This window comes from Monodon monoceros, unplaced genomic scaffold (genome assembly GCF_005190385.1).
Source record: "Monodon monoceros isolate NGI ecotype Baffin Bay Population unplaced genomic scaffold, NGI_Narwhal_1 Super_Scaffold_9, whole genome shotgun sequence".
In the NCBI taxonomy this organism is placed as follows: domain Eukaryota; kingdom Metazoa; phylum Chordata; class Mammalia; order Artiodactyla; family Monodontidae; genus Monodon; species Monodon monoceros.
The window spans coordinates 37,936,302-37,960,811 of NW_021703786.1; the positions used below are offsets into that span (position 1 = coordinate 37,936,302).

The window sequence follows — 24,510 nt, forward strand, 5'->3', positions numbered from 1 at the left end:
CCTCATAGTTATCTATAATTAATTAATTATAACTGATTGCTGTGTAATATTTTAGAGAGTTGATAGATCAGCATTCATTTAGCCATTGACTTGTTGGACAGCAAGTTGCTCCCAAGTCGTGAGTGGAGCTGTTTGTTGCTCTGTGTTACTTCTTTAGGCTCCGTTTCTGGCTGGTGGGATTCCTGGGGGCAGGAGCATGGAAATACCATGGTTCTTGCCACGTGTGGCCGCGTGGCTGCTCCCCGAGAGTGCTGGCTTCCCTGTGGTGTTTCTGCCTTTTGTCGAGGCCAGCGTGGCGCACACGGTGTTGGTTGGGGATTGGATTCAGGAAAGGGAGAAAGACGGTTGGAGGTCAGCCTGTCTGCGTGCTCCTCAGTGTGCTGGTTTGTCCCTCAGTGTCGGGGGCTGACCGGTTCCTCCCGGTGACCGGGCTCTGAGTGTGGAAGGCAGAGGTGTGGCCCGGGCTCACCCAGCCTTGGCCGGGAGCCCTCACAGCAGCACCCGGAGAACAAGCAGGGAGCAGTTGGGTGACGCATCAGTGTGTCCACTGACTCATCCCAGTCACTCGGCCCTGCTTTGTACTGGGCACCTCGCTGGGCGAAGGTGTGGAAACGGCAGAGATGGAGATGGCGCGGGGCTGGGAGATGGGTCTTAGGGGCGAGCAGACCGTTGCCAGCAGGATGTGGTGAAGAGCCCTCCACGCAGAGAACTGCTGTGCAAAGCCCAGAGGCCTGAGGTGGTTTTCTTTCCGCGGGGAGGTGTAAGTGTAAGAGCAGCTCAGCAGGAGGAGCCCCAGGAAGTTCTCAGTAAGCATCTGGCTTTGGGTTGGTTACTGTACTTGAAGGGGGTGTGCGTTTTAAAAATATATATATATTTATTTATTTATTAATTATTTGGCTGCATCGGGTCTTAGTTGTGGCAGGCAGGATCTTCGTTGCAGCATGCGGGGATTCTCTTTAGTTGTGCTGCGTGGGCTCAGTAGTTGCGTTGTGTGAGCTCAGTAGTTGCAGTGCTGAGGCTCTCTAGTTGTGGCATGTGGGCTCTAGAGTGCACGGGCTTAGCTGTCCCGCGGCATGTGGGATCTTAGTTCCCTGACCAGGGGTTAGACCTGTGTCCCCTGCATTGGAAGGCGGATTCTTAACCACTGGACCACCAGGGAAGACCCAGGCGTGGGATTTTTTCTTTTTTAATTTAATATTTATTTATTTATTTAGGTTGCATTGGGTCTTAGTTGCGGCAGGCGGGCTCCTTAGTTGTGGTTCGCTGGCTCCTTGGTTGCGGCACATGGGCTCCTTAGTTGCGGCTCAGCAGCTCCTTATTGTGGCATGTGAACTCTTAGTTGTGGCATGCATGTGGGATCTAGTTCCCTGACCAGGGACTGAACCCATGCCCCCTGCATTGGGAGAGCGGAGTCTTATCCACTGGACTACCAGGGAAGTCCCCTGGGCATGGGATTTTGAGGGGACCTGCACAGGGGACAGGGAATTACCCTAGTCCGTGGAGTAGAGGTGTTTGTGTCGGGGGGTCAGCTTTGGAAGTGAGGGGCCCCAGTCTGTAGAGCGCCTTTAGGATGATGGGGTGTTAGGGGGGTCGGAACGTGGTGCCCACATTTCTGCAGGGATAGTTTTGGGTGCTCCCTCTGTGGTGCCATACTGTGTGACGTGTCTGACTGCCTTTCTCAATGCCCTGTGCACTCTGAGGGCGGGTGAATCTGAGGGGACAGAAAAGTGAGCTTCACCACCTGGCAGAAATCTGTCACTGATGTCTGTTCTCTTTGAGCCTCAGATGGGCACGGTGAAACTGAGAGCCGAGCATGTAATGTTCTGGACGTCTTGGAGCTGGTTGTGATCGGGCAGCTGTGTGCAGAGGCCTGGATGTGTCTGGGAGGCATCCGTGTGGCAGCTTGACCACGCTGTGTAAAGCCAGCCAGGGTGTTTGCTCCTTCACCTGCCTGCAGCCCGCCCACTTGGCCTGAGTCGAGACATCAGGCTGTCCTTGATGCAACGCAGATCTGCCTGAGGAGGGTGGAGATGGGGAAAGGGGCTGAAGAATCTCGCCATGGTCAAGTCCACAGGCCTCAGAGAAGGTGTATGTCTGTGTGCCTGTGGCCTCAGGAGAAGCTGGTGGAAAGGCTAGCTCATGCAGCACAGCTGAGGGCCATGCAGGGCCGCCTTGCCTGGGCATGACCCCTCTGGACTGCAGAGGCTTTTGTGGCTGGAGCCTCTGTGCTCTGGGGCTGCGATGGGTCCCCTTCCAGGGGTAAACGCTCGTATGTGGGTGCAGGGAGTATTCTGAAGTAACAGGTTTTTTTTGTTTGTTTGAATTTTATTATATTTATTTTTTATACAGCAGGTTCTTATTAGTTATCTGTTTTATACATATTAACATATATATGTCAATCCCAGTCTCCAGTTCATCCCCCCCCACACACTTTCCTCCCTTGGTGTCCATACATTTGTTCTCTGCAGCTGTGTCTCAATTTCTGCCTTGCAAAATGGTTCATCTGTACCATTTTTCTAGATTCCCCATATATGTGTTAAAATACGATATTTGTTTCTCTCTTTCAGACTTACTTCACTCTGTATGACAGTCTCTAGGTCCATCCACGTCTCTACGAATGACCCAATTTCATTCCTTTTTATGGCTAATATTCCACTGTATACATGTACCACATCTTCTTTATCCATTCGTCTGTTGATGGGCATTTAGGTTGCTTCCATGACCTGGCTACTGTAAATAGTGCTACAGTGAACATTGGGGTGCATGTGTCTTTTTGAATTACGATTTTCTCTGTATATATGCCCAGTAGTGGGATTGCTGGGTCATATGGTAATTCTATTTTTAATTTTTTAAGGAACCTCCATACTGTTCTCCATAGTGACTGTATCAATTTACATTCCCACCAACAGTGCAAGAGGGTTCCCTTTTCTCCACATCCTCTCCAGCATTTGTTGTTTGTAGATTTTTTTTAAATATATATTTTTAAAATTTAGTTGTTTTATTTATCTATTTTTGGCTGCATTGGATCTTCATTGTGGTACATGGGCTTCTCATTGCAGTGGCTTCTCTTGTTGCAGAGCACGGGCTGTAGGCACACGGGCTTCAGTAGTTGTGGCACATGGGCTTCAGTAGTTGTGGCTCGTGGGCTCTAGAGCACAGGCTCAGTAGTTGTGGCGCACAGGCTTAGTTGCTCCGCGACATGTGGGATCTTCCCCGACCAGGGCTCGAACCTGTGTTCCCTGCATTGATTGGCAGGCGGATTCTTAACCACTGCGCCACCAGGGAAGCCCTGTAGACTGTTTTTAAATTAAACTTTTTATTTTGAGATAATTGTAGTTTTGCATGCAGTTGTAAGATACAATCCAGAGAGATCCTGTGTACTCTTTCCCCAGTTTTTCCCAGTGGTAACATCTTGTAAAATTACAGCACAATGTCACAGTCAGCAGGATCTCAACATCCCTGCAGTCAAGATGCAGGGTGCTTGCACCCCCGCAGGGTCCCTCACAACCACACGTCCTGCACCTCCTACCCCTGTTGCCTCCTTAACTCCTGGCAGCCGCAAATCTGTTCTCCATTTCTAGAAATTCCACATTTCAAGAATGTTATATCCGTGGAATCATACATCATGTAACCTTTCAAGGATTGACTTTTTTCACTCATCCTAATTCTCTGGAGATTCATCCAGGTTGTGTGCATCACCAGTTGTTTCCTTTTTATTGCTTACTAGTATTCCATGGTGTACACGGCTTAACCACTCATTCGCTGAAGGACATCTGCATTGCTTCCAGGGTTTTTTTTGGCCTTTACAGATAAAAATGCAGTAGCCACTCATGTACAGTTTTTGTGTGAGTGTAAGCTTTTATTTCTCTGTAATAAATGCCCAGGAATGCAGTTCCTGGATTATGTTGTAGTCGCATGTTTAGTGTTTAAAGAACCTGCTAAACTGTTTTTCAGAGTGGCTGTACCATTTTATATTCCCTCCAGCAACATACGAGTTTCTTCACATCCTTGTCAGCATTTGGTGTTGTCACCATTTTTTTTTTTTTTTTTGCGGTACGCAGGCCTCTCACTGTTGTGGCCTCTCCCGTTGCGGAGCGCAGGCTCTGGACGTGCAGGCTCAGCGGCCATGGCTCATGGGCCCAGCCACTCCGCGGCATGTGGGATCTTCTCGGACCGGGGCACGAACCCGTGCCCCCTGCATCGGCAGACGGGCTCTCAACCACTGCGCCACCAGGGAAGCCCTGTTGTCACTATTTTTAATTTTAGTCATTCTGATAGGTGTGTAGTAGTATCTCATTTTTAAAAAAAAAATAAATTTATTTATTTATTTTTGGCTGCGTTGGGTCTTTGTTGCTGCGCGTGGGCCTTCTCTAGTTGTGGCGAGCGGGGACTGCTCTTCGTTGAGGTGCGCAGGCAGAGCACGGGCTCTAGGCATGTGGGCTTCAGTAGTTGTGGCTCGTGAACTCTAGAGCGCAGGCTCGGTAGTTGTGGTGCACGGGCTTAGTTGCTCTGTGGCATTTTCCTGGACCAGGGCTTGAACCCGTGTCCCCTGCATTGGCAGGCGGATTCTTAACCACTGCACCACCAGGGAAGTCCCTCTCATGTGGTTTTAATTTGCATTTCCCTAATAGCTAATGATGTTGAACATCTTTTCATGTATTTATTTGCCATATGTATATCTTCTGTGAAATATCTTTTCATATGTCTTTTGCCCATGTCCTAAGTGGGTTGTTTGGTTTTTTTTATTATTGAGTTTTGAGAGGTCTTTATATATTCTAGATACTAATCCTTTGTTAGATATGTGGTTTGCAAATATTTTATCCCACTCTTATTTTTTCACCCTCCTAGTAGGGCCTTTTGTAAAACAAATACTTTAAATTTTAATGTGGTCCAAATTGCCAATTTAAGTGTGTGCTCCATTTTGAGTTAATTTTTGTGTAGGATTGAGCTTTATTTATTTTTTGCCTATGGATGTCCAGTTGCTACAGTACCATTTGTTGAAAGACTGTCACTCCTCCCCTGAATTTTTTAGCACCTTCGTTTTTTTTTGTTTGTTTTTTTTTTTTGGTGGGGAGTGCCTCGCCGTGCAGCACGTGGGATCTCAGTTCCTCAACCAGGGATCAAACCTGTGCCCCCTGCAGTGGACGCATGGAGTATCTTTTTAAAAAAAAATATTTATTTTTTTATTTGGTTGCACCAGGTCTTAGTTGTGGCATGCAGGATCTAGTTCCCTGACCAGGGATCGAACCTGGGCCCCCTGCATTGGGAGTGCGGAGTCTTAACCACTGGACCACCAGGGAAGTCCCTTTTAGCACCTTTGTTCAAAGTTAAATTGGGCACATTTGTGTGGGTCTGTTTCTGGGTTTTCCAGTCTGTTCCATTAATCTATGTGTCTAACTTTCCATTAATACCACAGCTTTGATTACTGTGGATATATAATAAATCTTATAATCAGGTAGATGGATTCCTCCGTCTTCTTCTTTTTAATTAAAAATAGTTCCTTTGCCTTTCCATATAAATTTTAGAATAATCTTGTCTATATCTGCAAAAAAGTCTTCGTGAGCTTTTGTTAGTAATTGAATTAAGCTTATATTTCAGTTTGGGGACAATTGAGTTTAGAATCTTCCAGTCTATGAACACAATATGTCTCTCCCATTTATTTATGTCTTCTTTGATTTTTCATCAGCATTGTGTAGTTTTCAGCATGCAGTTCCTGTACATGTTTTGTTAGATTTACACCTAAGTATTTCTTTTTTTTTAACAATTGCAAGTGGTATTTTATTTTTAATTTTGGTGTCCACATATTCATTACTAATACATAGAAATACAGTTGATTTTCATATACCGATCTTATATACTATAACCTGTTGAACTCACTAGTTCTAGGAGTTCTTTTTTAAAAACAGATTCCTTGTGATTTTCTACATAGACAGTTGTGTCATCTGTAAATACTTTATTTCTTCTTCCCAAGCTGTGTCTTTTATTTCCTTTATTTGCCTTATTGCACTGGCTAGATATTCTAGCACTATGTTGAATAAGAGTTCTAAGAATGGACAACATTGCCTAGTTTCTGATCTTAGAGGGGAAGCATTTAGTCTTTCACCATTATGTATAATGTCAGCTCTAGGTTTTTTGTAGATGCTCTTTGTCAGTTGAGGAAGTTCTTTTCTATTTCTACTTTTCTGAGGGGTTTTGTGGTTGTTCTTGTTTTTTAAATGAATGGGTGTTGAATTTTGTCAGATGCTTTTTCTGCATTAATTGACGTGACCACAGAATTTTTCTTCTTCAGCCTGTTATTATGGTGGATAACACTGATTGATTTTTAAATAGTAAACCAGCCTTGCATCCCTGGAATAAACCCCACTTGGTCATGGTGTATAATGCTTTAAATATATTGCAGACTTCTATTTGCTAATTCTTTGTTGATTTTTGCATCTATATTCATGAGGGATATTGGTCCATAGTTGTTCTTTTTTGTCCCCTTTTTTGGTATCGTGTCTGATTGTGATATCTAGTTAATACTGTCTTCATAAAATGAATTGGAAAGTGTTTCTTACTTTGTCTTTTTCTAGAAAAGACTGTGTAGAATTGGTGTTAATTCTTCTTTAGACATTTGGTAGAATTCTCCAATGAAACCCTCTGAGCCTGGAGATTTCTTTTTTGGGGAATTTTTAAATTACATACTTAGTTTCTTTAATAGTTATAGGGTCATTCAGATTGTCTGTGTTTTTTGAGAAGTTGGTCCGTTTCATCTAAGTTGTCAAGTTAAAGTTTGTAGAATTGTTTGTAATAGTCCTTCGTTATCTTTTTTTTTTTTTAAATAAATTTATTTATTTATTTTTGGCTGCATTGGGTCTTCATTGATACACGAGGGCTTTCTCTAGTTGGGGCAAGTGGGTGCTACTCTTCGTTGTGGTGTGTGGGCTTCTCACTGCGGTGGCTTCTCTTGTTGCAGAGCACGGGCTCTAGGCACATGGGCTTCAGTAGTTGTGGCACATGGGCTCAGTAGTTGTGGCTTATGGGTTCTCGAGCGCAGGCTCAGTAGTAGTGGCACATGGGCTTAGTTGCTCTGTGGTATCTTCCTGGACCAGGGCTCGAACCCATGTCCCCTGCATTGGCAGGCGGGTTCTTAACCACTGTGCCACCAGGGAAACCCCTCTTTGATTTTTATTTCTCTTCCTGCTTGATCTTTTTGGGTTTTTTTACAATTTCTTTTTTTTTTTTTACGATACATTTCAAGATTTATCTATGGTGATTTTTTCAGTGTAGATTTTTTTTTAGTGGCTGCTCTAGGAGTTTCATTGTGTATACATAACTTACCACGGTCTGTTGGTGGTGTCATTTTACCAGTTCAAGTAAAGGGAGTACCTCCCTTTACCTCCTTTTACCATTCCCTATGTAAGTGTCTTAAATATTTCCTCTACATGATTCAGAACCACATTAGATAGTGTTACAATTTTTGCTTTGTTCATCAAGCATAATCTAGAAAACTCAAGGAAAGCCTGGTTACAGGTAGTTTTGCTTACTGTGTTTCCTGCTTCCTTTATGATGATCCAGGTTTCCTTCTTTTATCATTTCCTTTCTGTTTAGAGAACTTCCTGTAACCATTTTGTAAATGTAGGTCTACTAACTATTTCTCTTAGTTTTCCTTCATCTGAGAATGTCTTGATTTCCCTTTTGTTCCTTAAAGATATTTTTATTGGTTACAGGATTCTGGGTTGACAGTTGTTTTCTTTTAGCACCTGAAAAGTACTGTGCTACTTCCCTCTGGCCTTTGTGGTTAAGACCTGAAAAGTATTGTGCTACTTCCCTCTGGCCTTCGTGGTTAAGCCCAAATCATTATATTTGGTTTCTCCTATCCAAAACCTGTTGTTTTTCTCTGGCTACTTTCAAGATTTTTTCTTGGGCTTTAGTTTTCAGAAATTTGTTTTAATGTGTCTTGGTGTGGATTTTTTTGGATTTATCCTTTGGAGTTCACTCAGCTTCTTGAATTTATAGGTTACCATTCTTGCCAAGTTTGGGAAGTTTTCAGTTATTCTCTCTCTGAGTATATTTGTACCCTACCCTTCTTTCCTTCCAGGACTCTGATGACACAAATGTTAGATCTTTTGTTATAGTCCCACAGGTCCCTGAGACTCTGTTCTTCTCTTATTTATTTTTTTCAGTCTGTTTTCTCTGTTACTTGATTGGGTAATTTCTGTGCTTTTGTATTCCAGCTCACTGATTCATTCCATGGTTCCCATCATTCTGCTGTTGAGCCCATCCGTTGAACTTTTAATTTCAGTCATTGTACTTTTCAGTTTCAGAATTTCCGTATGGCTCTTACAGCTTCTGTTTCTTTGCTCAGGCTATCTGTGTTTTTTGTTTATTCCAAGCATGTTCATAATTTCTTGTTGAACCATTTAGCATGGCTGTTTTGAATCTTCATCAGATAACTGTGACATGCCTGTCACCTCAGTGTTGGCATCTGTCTTCGTTCATTCAGTTTGCAACCTTCCTGGTTCTTGGTATCATGGTGATTTTTCAGTTGAAATCTGGACATTTTTGTGTCACATTAGGTGACTCCAGGTTGTGTTTGACCCTTCCTTCTCTTTCAGTCGGCTTTTTCTAACACTGCTGCAGCAGGGGAAGCAGGGCTGCTGCCTTTTACTTTTAGGTGGAGGTAGAAATCTGGCTCCTCACTTGGGCTCCATTGATACTTGAGGCAGGAGATCCCTTGTTACTGACGCAGGGTGTGGGGTTCAGCTTCCCAGGTGTCCTCCTCCGACGTTGTCCCAGGAGGGAGAGGGAGGAGACCTGTTACTGCTGGGTGGGGCTGAAAGTCCCAGCTCCCTGCCTGACTGCCTGACACCTCCCTGGTAGGGGTGCTGGGGCACCTCTTGGCCGGCAAAGGGAAGTCTGGCTTCTGCTGGTGGGGGTGAGGGTGTGGCTCTCTCTGTTCTTTGGTGTCTGGCTAGAGTAGGACAGTTATTGTCTAAGAGTTCTCTGTCTTGCCAAGTTGTTCTTCCCCAGTTCTTCAGCCAGATAGGGCCTTTACTGGGGCTTCTGTGTTTTTGGTCTGCGCCTGTTGGCACTTGCAAGTTGCCCCTCCTCCAGACTCCAGTCTGGGACAGTGAGGCAGAAAGAAATCCAGGGTGTACACCTCTGTATGGTTCCTTGGGTCTCGAGGTTCCCAGCCCCTCTGCCTTCTACTCTCCATCTTTTCGAGTCTTCTTAGGTTTGTCTTATATACAGTGTCCAGGGTTTTATTTGTACTTTGTGGGAGGCATAGGGAACATTACATCTACCCTATCTTGAAGCAGAAATTTCCAGTGACCATTTTCAGAAGGGCTTTGGGCTGAGGAGAATGCCTAGGCCACCAGCAGTCTCTTCCCAGAGATCAGCCGGAAGCGTAGCCTCTGGTTTATTGGGTTTGCAGGGCATGGCTCAGTTTAATCGGAAGGGAAGAGGCTCAGCGGGTGCTCTCAGATGGTGACTTCTGCACAGGTCTGGTGCTTCTTCCCAGGTGGCCTGCCTGAAACAGAACTCAGTCCCATCTTTTGGGTCCTCAGTGTTGACAAGAGTTACCTGCTTCTCCTTTCCCCGCTGCCCCTTAAAGTAAAACCCCAGCTGCCCAGCCAGAAAACAACAGCAGAACTACATACCATTAAGAGTTTCTAGAGCCCACTTCCTGTGCCAGCCGCCTTTGGGGTTGCCACAGTTCGTACGTCAGGTTTTTGGGGGGCTCCCAGGAAGAGGGTGCCTTCGGGCCTGTCAGAGGCCCCGCCCCGCCCCAGAAAAGATGAGGCAAGAGAGGGAGGAATGCTGCCCTACAAAACCTCTGTCTGCTTGTGAGCCTCTCCCATGGGGACAGAGGCTGTGGTGGGTGTTTCTGGACTCACTGGCATGGCTGGGTCTGCTGTTGACATTTTTAGACAGTCTGAGAAATAGTGGGAGCAGCAGCACCTCTGGGGCGCCCTTCCATGCCTGTGGGGTTACCTGAGAGAGCGGGGTGTCCTGGTGTGTGGCTCTCCAGGCCTGTGGACGGGGTTCCAGGCGCTGATGAGTTGAAGGAGGGCGGCAGCCAAGCCGCTCTGCACTGGTGGACGGGCTCCTGCCTCTGTCTTCACTTTAGCTGTGCCCGTGCCAGCGAGTCCTCTCCGCCCCAGGCCACCCTCCTTCTCACAGGTTGGTTGTTCCCTGTTTGTTTGCTTGCTTGGATGGCAGTGCAGGGTGGCAGGTACCTTCCTGTCCCCTGACGACCCTAGCGTTGCGCACTGGACATCTGGAGGTTCTCGTCACCCAGCTGTGGACGCCAAGTCTGCCCTGTTAGCCCTTTGCCCCACTCCCGGCCCCAGCAGACCTGAGCTGCTGCCTTGGGCTTCCCTCTGGATGCTGTCTAGTATGTTCTAGCTCGCTTGCTACAAACCAGGGGACCAGCTCATTGTCCTTGGAAACTTTTGTCCCTATCTCTTTGACTGAAGTTTCCCAAATCTGGCTGGGGGGGGCGGGGCGCAGAGCACAGAGTCACTTGAAAACTTACGTAGTGAATCCCTGCCCCCCCAACGCTCCCCCGCCCCCGCTTCCCTAGACTTGGCTTTCTTAGCTTAGACTTGGCTTTTCTTGGCTTTGGGAGAAGGACTCATTAGTTTACATTTCCTGTGGACTGTGAACTCATGAAGGTAGGAGCAGTTGCTTATTTATCTCTGCTTCCCCACTGCCTTACATAGGCCTTTGTAAATGTTTTTTTTTAAACAGCTTTATTGAGATAATTCTTCACATACCATATACAATTGACCTACTTAAAGTGTACAATTTGATGGTTTTAGTATACTCCCAGAGATGTGCAACTGTCATCACAATCAAGTTTAGAATGCTTTCATCATCCCCAAAAGAAACCCTGTGGCTGTCACTCCCCACAATCCTTCCATCCCCTCTGCCCTGGGCAACCCCCGTCTGCCTTCTGTCACTATGGATTTGCCTTGGTAAATGCTCTTGTGGAACGTTACCCACTTCCCAGGCTGCTAGAGCACTTGTTTCTTGCCCTGTGCCCTCTACTGGCCCAGCCTTCCCACCTTTTAGGACGACCTGCCCACCTGAGATGGGTCCCCTTTGGGGTGATCCGTATATGGAAGTCATGGCCAAGTGAGGTGGATGCTGGCAGGCTCCCCGAGTAGATGTTTGTTGAGCGAATAACGATGCTGATTTCGGGCCAGGTTCTGAGGGACTTGTGCCAGTCGCAGGTCTCCCACTGCCCCTTTTGAGGAAAGGGCAGGTAGGTGTAGCTGATAATGTGAAGTCGCCCCAAAGCCCTGCAGCCAGAAACAAGGAGGGTGATGTACGATCAAAGCCAGACAGAAAGGGAGGAGACACGGTCTTGGGGTCTAACCTCCTGATTTTACAGGCCAGGGAACTGCAGGCCCAGTGGCCATGTGAGGGAGTCACCTGGCCGGGGTACACATGGGGTCGTCCCCCAGCACAGACCTCTCCGTCCTGTGTGCAGAGAGAGGCCAAGTGTGCTCGCATGCCTGGGAGATGGCTGGGTGCCGCTGGTGTTTGCTGAGAAAACAGACCTCTGTTCTCTTTGCTTCTGCTTTCCCAGGCAGCATTTCATTCCACACACCCCATGGTCCTTCTGAGTCATGTCCCTCTAACTCTTGGTCCCCTGCCAGCACCCACTCCCCTGTTGCTTGCTTTCTTTTCTTTTTTTAATGTTTTTTCCTGCCTATAGACATTAGTATATCTTTTTTAAAAAATTAATTTGTTTATTTATTTATGGCTGTGTTGGGTCTTCATTGCTGCGTGTGGGCTTTCTCTAGTCGCACGGTACGGGGGCTACTCTTCTTTGCGGTGCGCAGGCTTCTCACTGCTGTGGTTTTTCTTTGTTGTGGAGCACGGGCTCTAGGCGTGCGGGCTTCAGTAGTTGTGGCATGTGGGCTCAGTAGTTGTGGTGCGCGGGCTTAGTTGCTCCGCGGCACGTGGGATCTTCCCGGACCAGGGCTCGAACCCGTGTCCCCTGTGCTGGCAGGCGGATTCTTAACCACTGCGCCATCAGGGAAGCCCCCCCATGTTTCATCAACGCCAGTCTTGCTTCTTTCCTTCAGCCGACTCCATACCCCTTGCCCGAAGCCCTTCTTTCTGTTCACAGGGAAGAGCCAGTGCTTCCCCTGGGGGCCTGAGGACCCTGCAGAAGCCAAGAAAAAAGGCTCACCCCCCATGCTCTGTGACCTCTGGCAAGTGACCTTCCCTCTGTGAGTCACAGACTACACAGCTTTTCAAAATGAGGTGGTGTGACAGGGCCTCCCAGTTTGGAAATGTTGAATAAAAAGCATGCTAAGAGGACCCCTAGGGCTTACCCGGAGATAGTCTATGTGTGTAAATAGCAGGCAGAGGGTTTGGGCTTTAATTTGTGTTGCTGCCCTCCAAAGGGCAATGGACACATTGGCCTGGTTGTGCCTTTCCCAGCCCTTTCTCAGGAGCTGGGTATGGCTAAAAAAAGGGAGGTGGAGTCTTGAGTATCTGTCTTTATCTTTTAGCTCCTGTTGAACTCCTACTGCCAGTATCTGGGGGGCCAGGGGGACGCTTTGGATATAAAAAATATAAAAATAGCCAGCATTTATTAAGTATTTTAGGCCACACGCTGTGCTCAGGTTTTTTTTTTCTCATGCAATTTTTGAGATAATTCATACACCATAAAATTCACTCTTTAAAAGATATTTATTTACTTATTTACTTACTTGCTTATTTTGGCTGCTCCGGGTCTTAGTTGCAGCACGTGGACTCCTAGTTGTGGCAGGCATGCGGGATCTAGTTCCCTGACCAGGGATCGAACCTGGCCCCCCTGCATTGGGAGTGTGGAGTCTTACTCACTGGACCACAAGGGAAGTCCCAAAATTCACTCGTTTAAAGCATACGATTTAGTAATTTTTAGCGTACTCACAAGTTCATGCAGCTGACTCCACTGTCTAATTCCAGAACATTTTCATCACCCCCAAAGAAACCCCATACCTGTTAGCAGCCACTCCCCATTTCCTGCTCCCTCCACATCCTGGCTACCTCTCATCTGCTTTCTGCTTCTGTGGAGTTCCTTATTTTGGACCTTTCATATAACTGGAATCATGCAGTTTGTGGTCTTTTGTGTCTGTCTTCTTTCACTTAAAGCATAACGTCTTTAAGTGAAAGGTTCAACCATGTTGTAGCGTGTCAGTACTTCATGCCTTTTTATTTCTGAATGACATTACATTGTTTGGATGGACCACATTTTCTTTATCCGTTCATCTGCTGTGGACATTGGGGTTGTTTCTACCTTCCGGCTATTGTGTACAGTGCTGCTGTGAACGGTCATGTCCAAGTTCTTACTTGAGCACCTGCTTCCAGTTTTCTTGGGGTTGTATATACCTAGGAGTGGAATTCTGGGTCATAGGGATTTCTAAGTTTAACCTTTTGAGGAACTGCCAGACTCTTCCCCAGTAGCCGCACTGTATTGCATTCCTGTGCTGGGCTGTGTTTTACTTGGATTGTCTCTTCAGTCCTCACATAAGATTCATGAGGTGTAGATATAATTATCATCACTCTCACCTTTCAAACGGGAAGATAGAAGCTCGAACGGTTTTCAGCCCAGGGTCATACAACCAGCGAGTTGGTGATTCTTTGGCCAGTGCTAATGATGATCGCTAAAGCAGTGTCTCTGCTCCCAGGCCCTGTTCTGTACCATCAGGATGAGGGGCTTTGACTGTGCTGGTCACATGATATCCCTAGTGCCTGCACATATTGGCACTCGCATGGTTATGAAGAAAATGCCATTTTCCCCTGATCCTGGTGGCTTGATCAGAAACTTGAGGGGAGGTATCTGTTTGTTAGGAGTTCCTATATTCTCCAGTGTTTCAGACTCCTGCTGGGTTTGCATTCTCCTCCCCACACCAGATGCTACAGACCTGCCAGGAGGCTCTCCAACATCTCTCTTGGCAACTTGGCCTGGGGCTGGGGAATGGGATGCATGGAGTGTGTGGAGCAGAGGTGGATTCTTTTTCCAGCGAGCGCTTGTCAGCTTGTCATTAACTTGACCGTTGAAACTGTCCAAGGCCACTGATGACCTGCCCTCCTTTTTCTCCTCCAGGCAAAACCCATTTATGGTGGCTGGCTGCTCCTGGCTCCAGATGGGACTGACTTTGATAACCCAGTGCACCGATCTCGGGTAAGGGCATCGGAGTGAATTCTTGGGGTGGAGAATTCACCAAGAGAGGGGCCCACCTAAGGCAGATTGACCGAGTGGAGGACGGAGATGGGGGATTGAATGGTGGATCCTGGGATGGCGGATCAGCAGGGAACCCCTACCTATTTGGTGAACTTGCAGGTCCCAGTAGTTATTATGCCTCACCCTCCATTCAAAAGAGATGCACTCGCATGGTGCTACCTGTTTTGTGGGTCAGCTCCACTCTAGAAACAGTTAAATGGAAAAGACCGAAGGGCAGTTCAGCACACATTTGCATTATGCTAATTAGGGTCCGAGTTCTTTCAGGGCCAATGTTCTGCTTCCTGTAGCCCCCCCCCTCTTTCCCCTCCTTCCTCCCCAGCTGGGAGCTCAGCAGATGAGCAGGAGTGAGGGGAGGCAGGCCTTAAGGGCCAGCTTTGCTTGCGTCCCATCTCTCCTGGGCACCTAGCCCCGGGTGGGTCCTGCTGGACACAGGCTACTGCTTGGCCAGGTCTCAGCTGGAGCAGCGAGATGGTCAAACCAGAATCGTCCCGGGTCAGTGGCTTGTTCCTCTGTCAGGGAGCCCCTTTGGATTTGACTCCAGTTAAAACATGCTTTCTTTTTCCACACGCTTTCCTCCAGGTACTGCCGCCTGCCTCCTTCCCCAGGGCCTCTGCCCTGCCTCTGGGTCTCTGCTGCCCCCAGCCTGAATGTTACACTCTGGGGTGGGGCCTTGGTACCCCACAGAACTTGCTTTGTATCTGGGGTCTTTGGGCTTCCTTCCAGAATGGGTTTTAATTTTAAAAACAACAAATAGGAGCCTTGGAAATATTTCTTGGGAAGAGTCCAGGTGGCCCAGCCTCTACAGGTCCTCTTTGCAAGGCCATGTGAGTGCCGTGTTCCTGCCACCCAGGCGTGAGGACAGCCAGAGCGACTGTGTTCCAGTGGCTGCAGTAACCAGGGAGCAGCCCTCTTTCCTCTTTTGTATTTAGGTCATACAGAATTGCCATTTCCAGCTTCTGATGGGAAAATCATTATTACAAATGATATAATTCTGGCCCAAAGCAAAGAGACATGATATTTTAGTTAGTTCTTGTGGCCTTATTGCCAGTAAAAGTATGAATTTTGTTGGGCTTTTGGAAATGTTGAAAATAGGTCACGGATCTTCGTGATGATTTTTGGGATTTGGGGACCAGCAGTCTCACGTTCTAGACATTTCCCCCCCCCACAAAAAGGAAGGGCCTTTCCATTCCACTGTCAGTGCCATTGGACCTCCATCAGCCCCTGGTGGCCTAGACTTTGGGTGGAGGGCAGCGAGGGGGCAGGGGCACCCTTTGCCGGTCACTCCCTCCCTGGACGTCAGAGTTGTTCCCACTGGCCTCCCTCCTCAATTTTGATTTTTGTTACTTCTGTCCCCTTCAGTGAATACTGGTGCCCGGCTGGCTTTTTCCCTTTTTCAACCTCCCTGTGGGTCATTAGAACAACCCTTTTATACCATTTTTCCAGATTTTTTCAAAAGTGGGGAATCAGTGCTTGGCATTCTCAGGTTATCCCATATCATGTCAGGTAATTCATCAAATTAATATTGACACATTATTAGTAATGAGCTCTGTGCTGGGTACATAAAGAATACAAAAAGGTGACCCAGACATTGCCTCTGCTCCTTTTTCTGAGGAGCTTGCAGATTAAAATAGATCAGGCATCTTTTAAAATCTCAGTGATTGGGAACACACTGGGTGGTTTGGGCCTCTCCACTGGCCCAATCCTGGCTGACGAGGCACTGTTCTTCTACCCCTGGGCCCCAGAAATGGAAGCTGTGCAGCCAGCGTGCCTCAGAGGCAGGCTTGTCAGGCGCAGGGGCTCGGCAAGTGGAGACGGGCCAGAACCCTCCCGACACCCTCTGTGTTCCGTTGCAGAAATGGCAGCGCCGGTTCTTCATCCTCTACGAGCACGGCCTCTTGCGCTACGCCCTGGATGAGATGGTGAGTGTCCTCCTCCGCCCCTCCCCTCTCCTGCCCTGGCCTTCGCCAGGCCCCTTCGTCGCGGTGGTGTCGGCCTTGTGGCAGCTGTGTGCTCTTGCTTCGGCTTCTGCGCAGCAGGCTGGAGATGTTGAAGCCCGTGTGGCAGCTGGTTGCAGCAGCCCTCACAGCCCCGACCTTTGCCTCGAGGCACCTTCAGTGGCCACGGGTGAGAGTCACGGTGAGGGAGGAAGCCACTTCTGTTCAGGGTGGTAGGAGTGCCTGGTTATAGAGAAGCGGAGGAGGTTGCGGGCCCGCGGGAGCAGGTGCGGCTGCCCTGGGTGGGCGGGTGCCAGCTGACCCCTGCGGATCCGTGCGTAGTGCAGGGCTCCTCTCAGGTCCGTTGCTGGAATTGGTGTCGCTCATCGTATTTGATGTTCAGAGGTCTTCTGGCCACAGGGTTAGTGTTCTGGTCACTAAGCCAGGGTGTACGGGCTCCATCCTGTCCTGTCACCCACCTGGTTTGTTTCCTGGGCTGAATGAGTATTTACCAACCAGGTAGAATATTCTGGCTTTTCTTTTTCCACCCATTTTGTCTCCTGACTTTTTTCTAAAGGTGATCAGTCTGTCCAAACTAATCCTAAAGTATGACTGAGTTCCAAGCTTTATAAAGGATTGAAGGTGGAAGCTTTGAGTGCCTTTTCCTGTTCCATTGGTGTGTGTGTGTGTGTGTGTGTGTGTGTGCGTGCGTGCGTACCTTTGTGTGGGCAGCATTGTTAAACTGGGACTGTCCAAGAACATCTGTTCACATCGTGTAAGACAGGTTGACCCCACCCCTTTCAGAGTTCATTTCCTTGCTGCAGGGGTGAGAGCAGGGTTCTGGAAGTGTGAGCACAGCACCTTGTAGTCTGTTGGGACACTTGGATGTTCGGTGGTTATCACAGCTGATACGTGACCAGGCCATCGGTGTTTCCGTTTCCATGTGGGGTCTTAATCTTTGTGATGCGTTTTCCATTTTGTTTGTGGGACAAGTTAATGGGTATGATATCTAGGAATGGGAATTAATAGGTATGATACCTAGTTCTGTGTTGACTATTTTGCCTCATTGGTTCCTTCAAAAAAAGAATTTTCTTCTTTTTCATTCTTTCTGATGAGCGTATTTGTACAGCGTGGGTGGTCCACAGAGGGTTTTTGCCGTGGAAACATCTGTGGTCCAGAGTAGTTTGAGGCAACTGGGTTGGTACCACCGGTGGTGGTAGAATTTACTAGAGGCAGGAGCAGTGGGGCGGATTCACCTGGACACTCATTTCCTTTGGTGACCCAGCACTGCCCTCTGTGTTCTCCTGACTTGACCGTCATGTCAGCAGGCACCCTGGGGCGGGAGGTGGGCTCCGACCTGCCTGGAGGTTTACTTTGTCCTCCCTGTGCCTGTCTGACTGCTGTTAAGTCCCGCAAAGACTAACCATAGAGAAGGGGCCTTGGAGGTCACTGGAAGACATCCAGGCTGGGCCGGGCCATGAACCAGCCCAAAAAACAGAATTCCCTGGACTCGGCTTGGAGGCTGATTCTTCTGGTCAGGAAATCTTTCTTTAGGTCCAGCTGGAGTCCGGTATAGTCCATGGTTCTCTTCAGCTGCATGAGCATGAGGGCGGCTGCTGGGCACAAATGAACAGCACACGCTGGTCCGAGAGCTGCTCCTGCACGACTGGGACTGTGAGCCGTGGGCGACACCCGGCTGTGCCTTCCGGTCTCCCCACAACCTGCCCGTCCTGTGCTGCTCGGGCAGGGGTGGGACGTGCCAGCCATGGAGAAGAAGGAAGCCGGGGAAAACCGGGGCTGCGGAGAGGGTGTTCGGGGTGCCCAGAGTGGAGGGATGGGCCCAGGTCACTCTGACAGATCCCCGTGGGGATGAAGAGACTGACCAGTGCTGCTCTGTGGCCCAGACTGCAGTGCAGGGACACAGCCCTCCCGAGGTGAAGGGGCATCATTTCCGTGAGTGACAGGAAAGAGTAGCAGTTGTGTTGAAATACCTTTAGAGCAGCGTGGTTTTCCCTGTTGCGTTAGGAAGGCCCCATGGGGGAAGTTCTGAGGAAGCCTCCGGGCCGTGTGCGCGAGGAGGCTGCTGAGGGACGGTCAGGTGCCGGCCGCCCAGTGGTCGGCGTTGGTGGCCGTTGCCGTGGGGGCTTGCGGGTGGGCTCCTCCTTGTGGGGCTGGAGCGGCCTCTCCCACCCCGTGGTCTGCGTCAGGGCTTGTTCTTTGTGGCCGCTCTGCAACCCAGAGGCCAGTTTTCCTGAAGCCTAGACTCCCGCCTCCACCTGGAGCAGAACACCGTGCGTGCAGACTTGTTTGTCAACCAAGTTCCAGCCGTGCCAGAATTCTCCTCTCTGAGTACCTAGAAGTGGAGCCGTGGTCCTCAACTGGGCACCTTGTGCCTCCCGGGGCTGCCCGGCAATGTCTGGAGTCATCTTTGAGTCTCACAGCTGCACGAGGGTGCAGAGGTGCTATTGGCATCTAGTGGGTGGAGGCCAGGGTGCTGTGAAACAGAGTGTGATGCCCAGGATGGCCCCACAGCAGAAGGTGATCCGGCCCCAAGTCCACAGTGCTGGGCTGAGAGACCCTGTGTGACCTGGTCCGTGGCTTACTTTTTTTTTTTTTTAATTGTTTTGACTTGCTATCATCCCGGTTCTTAAAAGGTTCAGAAGGCCCTACCCCTCAGATTTCCTGGGAGTGAGGGAGGTGATGGGCAGGGTTAGCCTGCTGGCTGGGATGGTGCGTGCTGCTCCTGGAATAGGAATGGGCCTGTTCCTGGTGGGGAGGGGTTTCTGTGGGGTGTTCTTGCACATCAGACGACCACAGGGCCAGCAGAACTGCTTGTGTGGCTCTCTGCCGGGGAGTGGATAGGCACCGCTTCCTGTGGCAGCTCAGGGCAGTTCAGACCTCTGTGCCTGTATAATAGGCCCATCTTGGTGTTGGTCTCCAAGAGCAGCAGCTCTGAGCAGCCGGTAGCCACTGCTGATCGTGCCACTGCTGCCAAGTTTAGCTTTAGCTCTCCCTCTTCCCCCACCCGCCCCATCCCTCCCCAGCGAATCTATTGCATGTAATAAATTAACGTTTTATGGCTGGGACCTTAACACTTAGTGACAATCTGTTTCAAATTGTTATTTGGACTTTTATACAGTATTACTGTTTGTTTTCATTGGCTTAAATGTTATCTTACCTACCGGATGGTACCTTTTTTCTTTAGTGCTGGGCCCCCGATAGTTTTTGGATACGTTTTTGGTACCTTCGTATTATCTGACCTGGGATTTGGGTAGCACAGACCTCGTAAATATTTGTTGAGTCGAAATAATCAACTTTGTAAATGCGTTGCTGCAGGATTTCTGTTTCAGCGTGGGGAGGAGGTGGGACCTGGGCGCTCCTGGGAGAAGGATTAGGTGCGTTTTGCATTGAAGCTCTTAGCGGTTCCTCAGCAGAAGGGAGAATGCGCTTCAGAGCATAGGGTGGGGACCCAGAGGGGCATCGTGGTGGCCAGGAGGCCCGGAGGAGGAGGGCTGCAGTCCCCGGGTCAGTCCCTGGGTCAGCGCCTGCCTGGAGGGCTGTATCGAGGGGCCCTCCTGCATGGGCTCTTCTGCTGGGTCTGGGGCCTCAGGCTAGTCTGGCTCCAGGGGTGACTGTTGCCTTCTCTTCCAGGCGGCTCTGAGATGGGACTAACCTCCCGGAGTCACTTTTCCTTTTTTGGGAAATTTCTTTCTCGATACACCCACATACCCTGTAACCGTTGGGTGTGGAGGAGAGGCAAATTGCCCAAAAAAGGAAAAAAAAAATCCCAAACGCAGGCCGAGGTGAGGTGGGCTCAGGGCAGCCTCACAGACAAGTGGGAGCCTGCATAGTTTGGCTGCGCCTCTGTTTCTTCAGGAGTGGACAGAGTGAAGAATCTAGAAACCCAGGCTGCTGCCTCTCTCTCTCCTCTGCTTTTGTTTCTCCCTCTGTGCTCTGCCTGTTTGTTTACCAAATTCTGCCACTTTCCTTGAGCTTTTGGGGACTGATGTAAAGCTAAGGTGCTGGGATCACTAGAAGGCTTTCCTGAAGAAGCTCCTCATCCAGAGGGGGATCCAGGGCCCCGAGTTTCAGGTGGAGCCGCTGGGCTGTGAGGCTCTGGGGCTCCGGGGGGGACTGTGTCCGATGAGCTCTGGCAGCCTTGTCTCTTGATTTCGTCTTCTCTTCCTTTTTCCTCCTGGAAGCCAGGCAAAAACATGTTTTGTTGTTGTTTGCTTTTAAACTGTGGTAAAATATGTGCAACAAAATTTACCATTTTAGCCATTTTTGTTTTGTTTTGTTTTTTGCGGTACGTGGGCCTCTCACTGCTGTGGCCTCTCCTACTGCGGAGCACAGGCTCCGGACGCGCAGGCCCAGCGGCCATGGCTCATGGGCCCAGCCGCTCCGCGGCACGTGGGATCCTCCCGGACCGGGGCACGAACCTGCGTCCCCTGCATCGGCAGGCAGACTCTCAACCACTGCGCCACCAGGGAATCCCAGCCATTTTTAAGATTATAGTTCAGTGGCATTAAGCACGTTCACATTGCTGTGCAGCCATCACCACCATCCCTCTCTAGAACCCCTTCCATCTTCTAGGCTGAAACTCTGTCCCCGTTAAGCCCTCACTCCCCATCCCTCCCCCAGCCCCCACCACATACCCTTCTGCTTCCTGCCTCTACGGATTTGAGGACTCTAGGGACCTCCTGTAAGTGGGGTCATATGGTATTTGTCCTTCTGTGCCTGGCGTATTTCACTTAGCATAATGTCCTCAAGGTTCATTCATGTCAGAGCATATGTCAGAATCTCCTTACTTTATTTTATTTTATTAAAAAAATTATCTATCTGTCTATTTATTTAATTTGGTTTTGCTGGGTCTTAGCTGCGGCATGTGAGATCTAGTTCCCTGACCAGGGATTGAACCCAGGCCCCCTGCATTGGGAGTGGGAAGTCTTAACCACTGGACCACCAGGGAAGTCCCAGAATCTCCTTATTTAAAAAAAAAAAACAAAATTCTGGAAGGTCTAATGCTGTTGAACTCTTTCTGCTTGAAACAAACTGACCCTGGGTCTCTCCTTTGTGGGAAGCGTGTAGAGGTTGTACCCATGCTTCCACGGCAGGTGTGTGGGGTGTCTCCCCCATCCTCTGCCCTGAGATTCCTAGAAAGTCAGGACAGACCAGAGCTTTGCGCCTTCACAGGGGCCATGCTGCAAGGGCTTCAGTGTGCTTCACATCCCTACACATAGTAGGGAGAACACTTTTCGCCCTTGGGTAGTGCCTTGTTCAAGGGCAGCTGTGGGTTTGTCAGCCCCCTAGGAGGAGACGCTCCAGACTGAGAAGTCACCCTTGGGGTCTGTGCTCACATGTGAAGTGGTGGGCTTGGTCTGAACGCTCTTCAGAGGATGCTGAGTGCTAACAGGGTAGGGTTCTGGCTCCTTTACATTTTCCTTCCTGTAGGACCAAGTCCTGGAGGTTGCTTTGATCCCAGGACGTTTGCCTACTTCATTCTCAATGAATTTGGGCCCCAGGGGAGCATGGGGAAGGACTCACCTTGGCCCTGCTGCCAGTGGGGACTGTCTTTGAGGTTCTCTCGCTCCTCTGCAGCTGAGTCCCCATCGCATCCCCTGCTCAGAACCTCCTGAGGGCAAGGCCCAGGTAGCCACAGTTTAAATAACTACTTCCTGCGATTTTAAGAAGCACAGACATTGGAGAAGCCCTGCTTTAAGCGCTGGCTCTCCTCCCCCTTGCTTGGAGCTTTCCTAGGCAGGCCGATGCGTCTGAGTCAGTGGTAACCACAGTGGCTGTCGTGTCCGTAGCAAAGGGCCGTGGGGGGAGAACACACGGCCGAAAGAAGGTTCCTCTCATGGTGACGCTCGCAGCCTGTTGGGACCCACGTGGACTCGTGAAGGTTAAATACCAAGCCAACCTCAGTGCGCATGCTCTTCAGGGCAGTGGATGACTGGGGAGTCAGAGGAGTCTTCTAGGAGGAGAGAGGGGGCCTTGGCCACCATCCTGCTCGTCACAGGGTTGGGGAGGGGGCGCATGCTCAGCCCGGTGCTCTGTGTTTGTTCTTCAGGCACGACCTCTAACGTGATGGTCACATCAGTATTGCTTGACAGATACTGTTACTCTGTTTCACGGAAGAAACTGAGGCCCCAAGAGATGGTGGCATCACTCAACTTATGAGTGACAGAACTGGGATTTGTGAACTGGTGAGACGCCTTCTGGGAGAATGACGGGGTCCTTCCCCTGCTGTGTCTAGTGATGGGCGGCTCTGCGTGCCGTGTGGGAGGTGGCGCTGGCCGAGGGCCAGGCTGGCTCTTGGCCTCCTGCCCACCCCTCGGGACTGTGCAGCTCTAGGAGGTTCTCATGTGCCTTCCAGCTCGCTGAACTAAACTAGCTTCAGGCCTGCAGTCCGGGTGTGTGGACGTACGTTCAGAGATGTGTAGAAATCGGAACGGTACTCAGCTCCGTGCCGGTCCGAGCTGCGCAGAAGCTTCCCCACGTCTGATGTTTTACGGATTAGTCTCATGTCTTTAGATTTATTTTTAAACCCGTCATGTGTTTGGCCTGGCTTCAGCCTTCGTACTTTTCCGCGCAGTTTCAGCCTCCAGGGCACAGAGGAAGGCCTGCTGTGTCAGGGTGCCGGGAAACTGAAGGGTGTAGGGAGAGAGCGTTGGTTTGGGGTCCAGTAACTAAGGGTTTTACTCTGGTTCCTCTCTTTCTGACTGAGCGTCCTTGAGCAGGGCCTTCTCCCTGCCTGATTTCCCTCCACAGAAACCTCGTGGTGGTGTTGGGCCCACAGTGAACCTGGGCTTCCTTCCGTCCCTTCCTCTGCTCAGCTGCTCTTCTGCAGTCCTGTGCTTGCCGTGGTAAAACTGGTAGTTTTGAAAAATAGCTTTGAACTTGGAAGTGTTCTCATCCTTACGCTAGCCTGTGAGCAAGATGCGGGCTGTTACAGAGCGGAAGCCTTTCCCGGGCCCTGCAGATGCACCACGTTCCACTGGGCCTCCCGGTGCTGTCACAGACAGGTTGGGAGACCTCTGTCTTTCAGTGGAATTCTGCACAGAAACTTAATACAAGTTTTAAAACTGATACAGTCTGGCGCTACTTTAGTTGAAATTGTGGGATACTCCCACCCCTCCTTCACCACCCCCCCACCCCACCCCGCAGCTGCAGAGAAGAATATGCCCTGACTGGACAGACCTGCTTCTGAGGTAGAATCATCTGGGTGTCTGAAGGCCCAGTCCACTAGCCTGCATGAGCAAGGCACCTCTTCTGTGTCGACCATTTAATTAACTTAGTTTTCCAAAATAATGAACTTTTAAAAAAACATTTGCAGAAGTGGTAAGTGCTTTGCCAGTGTTGCCGGATGTGTGAACAACGCCCATCTTTCAAGGTAAACTCTGAGGCCTCTGCAGGGGCTGTTGTTCGTGAAGAAAAGCAGAGAGTGGCTCTCCACTCTCAGTGGCTCAGCCTGGGAGAGCTCAGGAGTCATGCACCCGCTGGGCTGTCTAGAAGGTGATTCCAGGGTGTTGAGGTGTTTTACTCCTGCCTGCTTTAATTTTCTAGACTTGGGCGCTGTAGATAGGGGGCTTACCTTATCTTTACTTAATCATGACAAGCTACACATCATTTTCACCTCTTTGGGAGGGATGTTGCAGCATTTAATTCCTTAATGACTCTTATGTATGTTGCGGATAAAATAGAGTCTGTAAATGTGTATTATGTATGCAAGGGCTTCCTTGGCTGGAGGTGTATGTAGTCTCTTGGGGCGGGTGTGGATGACAGCATGAGGGGTGGGTGCAGAGAGGACCCTGAGCTCTGCCTCTGGGCTTCCTGCAGGCCGCTTTGCCCTAGAGCATCTTTGGGTCAACTTCCAGTTACTTGGAAATGTTACAGTGAGTGAGCAAGGAAGGGCAAGATGAACCCAGTTGGGACTGGGAACCCCTCCCAACTGACAGCAGAGCCTTCTTGTCAAAAGGTCAGGGGTCAGCAGTGAAACTCACAAGTGTCACATGCCTTCTTTCCTCAAGTTTGACTCACTGGGATGCAGGAGACTTCACCCATTAGAATGAAGCATCCCTGTGTACAGATGTTGTTCCCTGGAAACTGGTGGCCAAACTTTAAGTCCTTCCCTGCGCTCCCCTCCTTTTTACTGAGTTGAGGAGGAGCTTGGAGACACGGGCTTGTTAAGATGTCTGAGCCTGGTGTCTATTGGAAGGTGCAGCATTCTGCCTCTGGTAGCTTTTTGTTGTCATTTACCACTCTGCATGCTGGCTTGGGTGACATTTCTCAGTATGGAACAGCTGGGGGATGGAGGCCACCAGCAGTTAGTTATGGGGCTGT

The 24,510-nt window shown here is 49.5% G+C and overlaps 1 protein-coding gene and 1 non-coding gene across 8 annotated transcripts in view; one reads left to right on the forward strand and one right to left on the reverse strand.

The window, feature by feature from the left end:
* MPRIP (myosin phosphatase Rho interacting protein) overlaps window positions 1–24,510 on the forward strand; it is a 129,148-nt gene that overhangs the window by 19,678 nt on the left and 84,960 nt on the right. For all 7 annotated transcript variants that reach the window (XR_003791900.1, XM_029211431.1, XM_029211430.1 and 4 more), the window contains exons 2-3: window positions 14,096–14,173; window positions 16,087–16,152. Coding sequence is in view for 6 of the 7 variants with exons in the window: in XM_029211431.1 (XP_029067264.1) it covers window positions 14,096–14,173; window positions 16,087–16,152 (144 nt within the window). In the remaining variant the exon portion in view is untranslated. The remainder of the gene's footprint in view (window positions 1–14,095; window positions 14,174–16,086; window positions 16,153–24,510) is intronic.
* TRNAG-CCC lies at window positions 5,228–5,300 on the reverse strand. Its single transcript has one exon. It is a non-coding gene; the product is annotated as a tRNA-Gly (tRNA).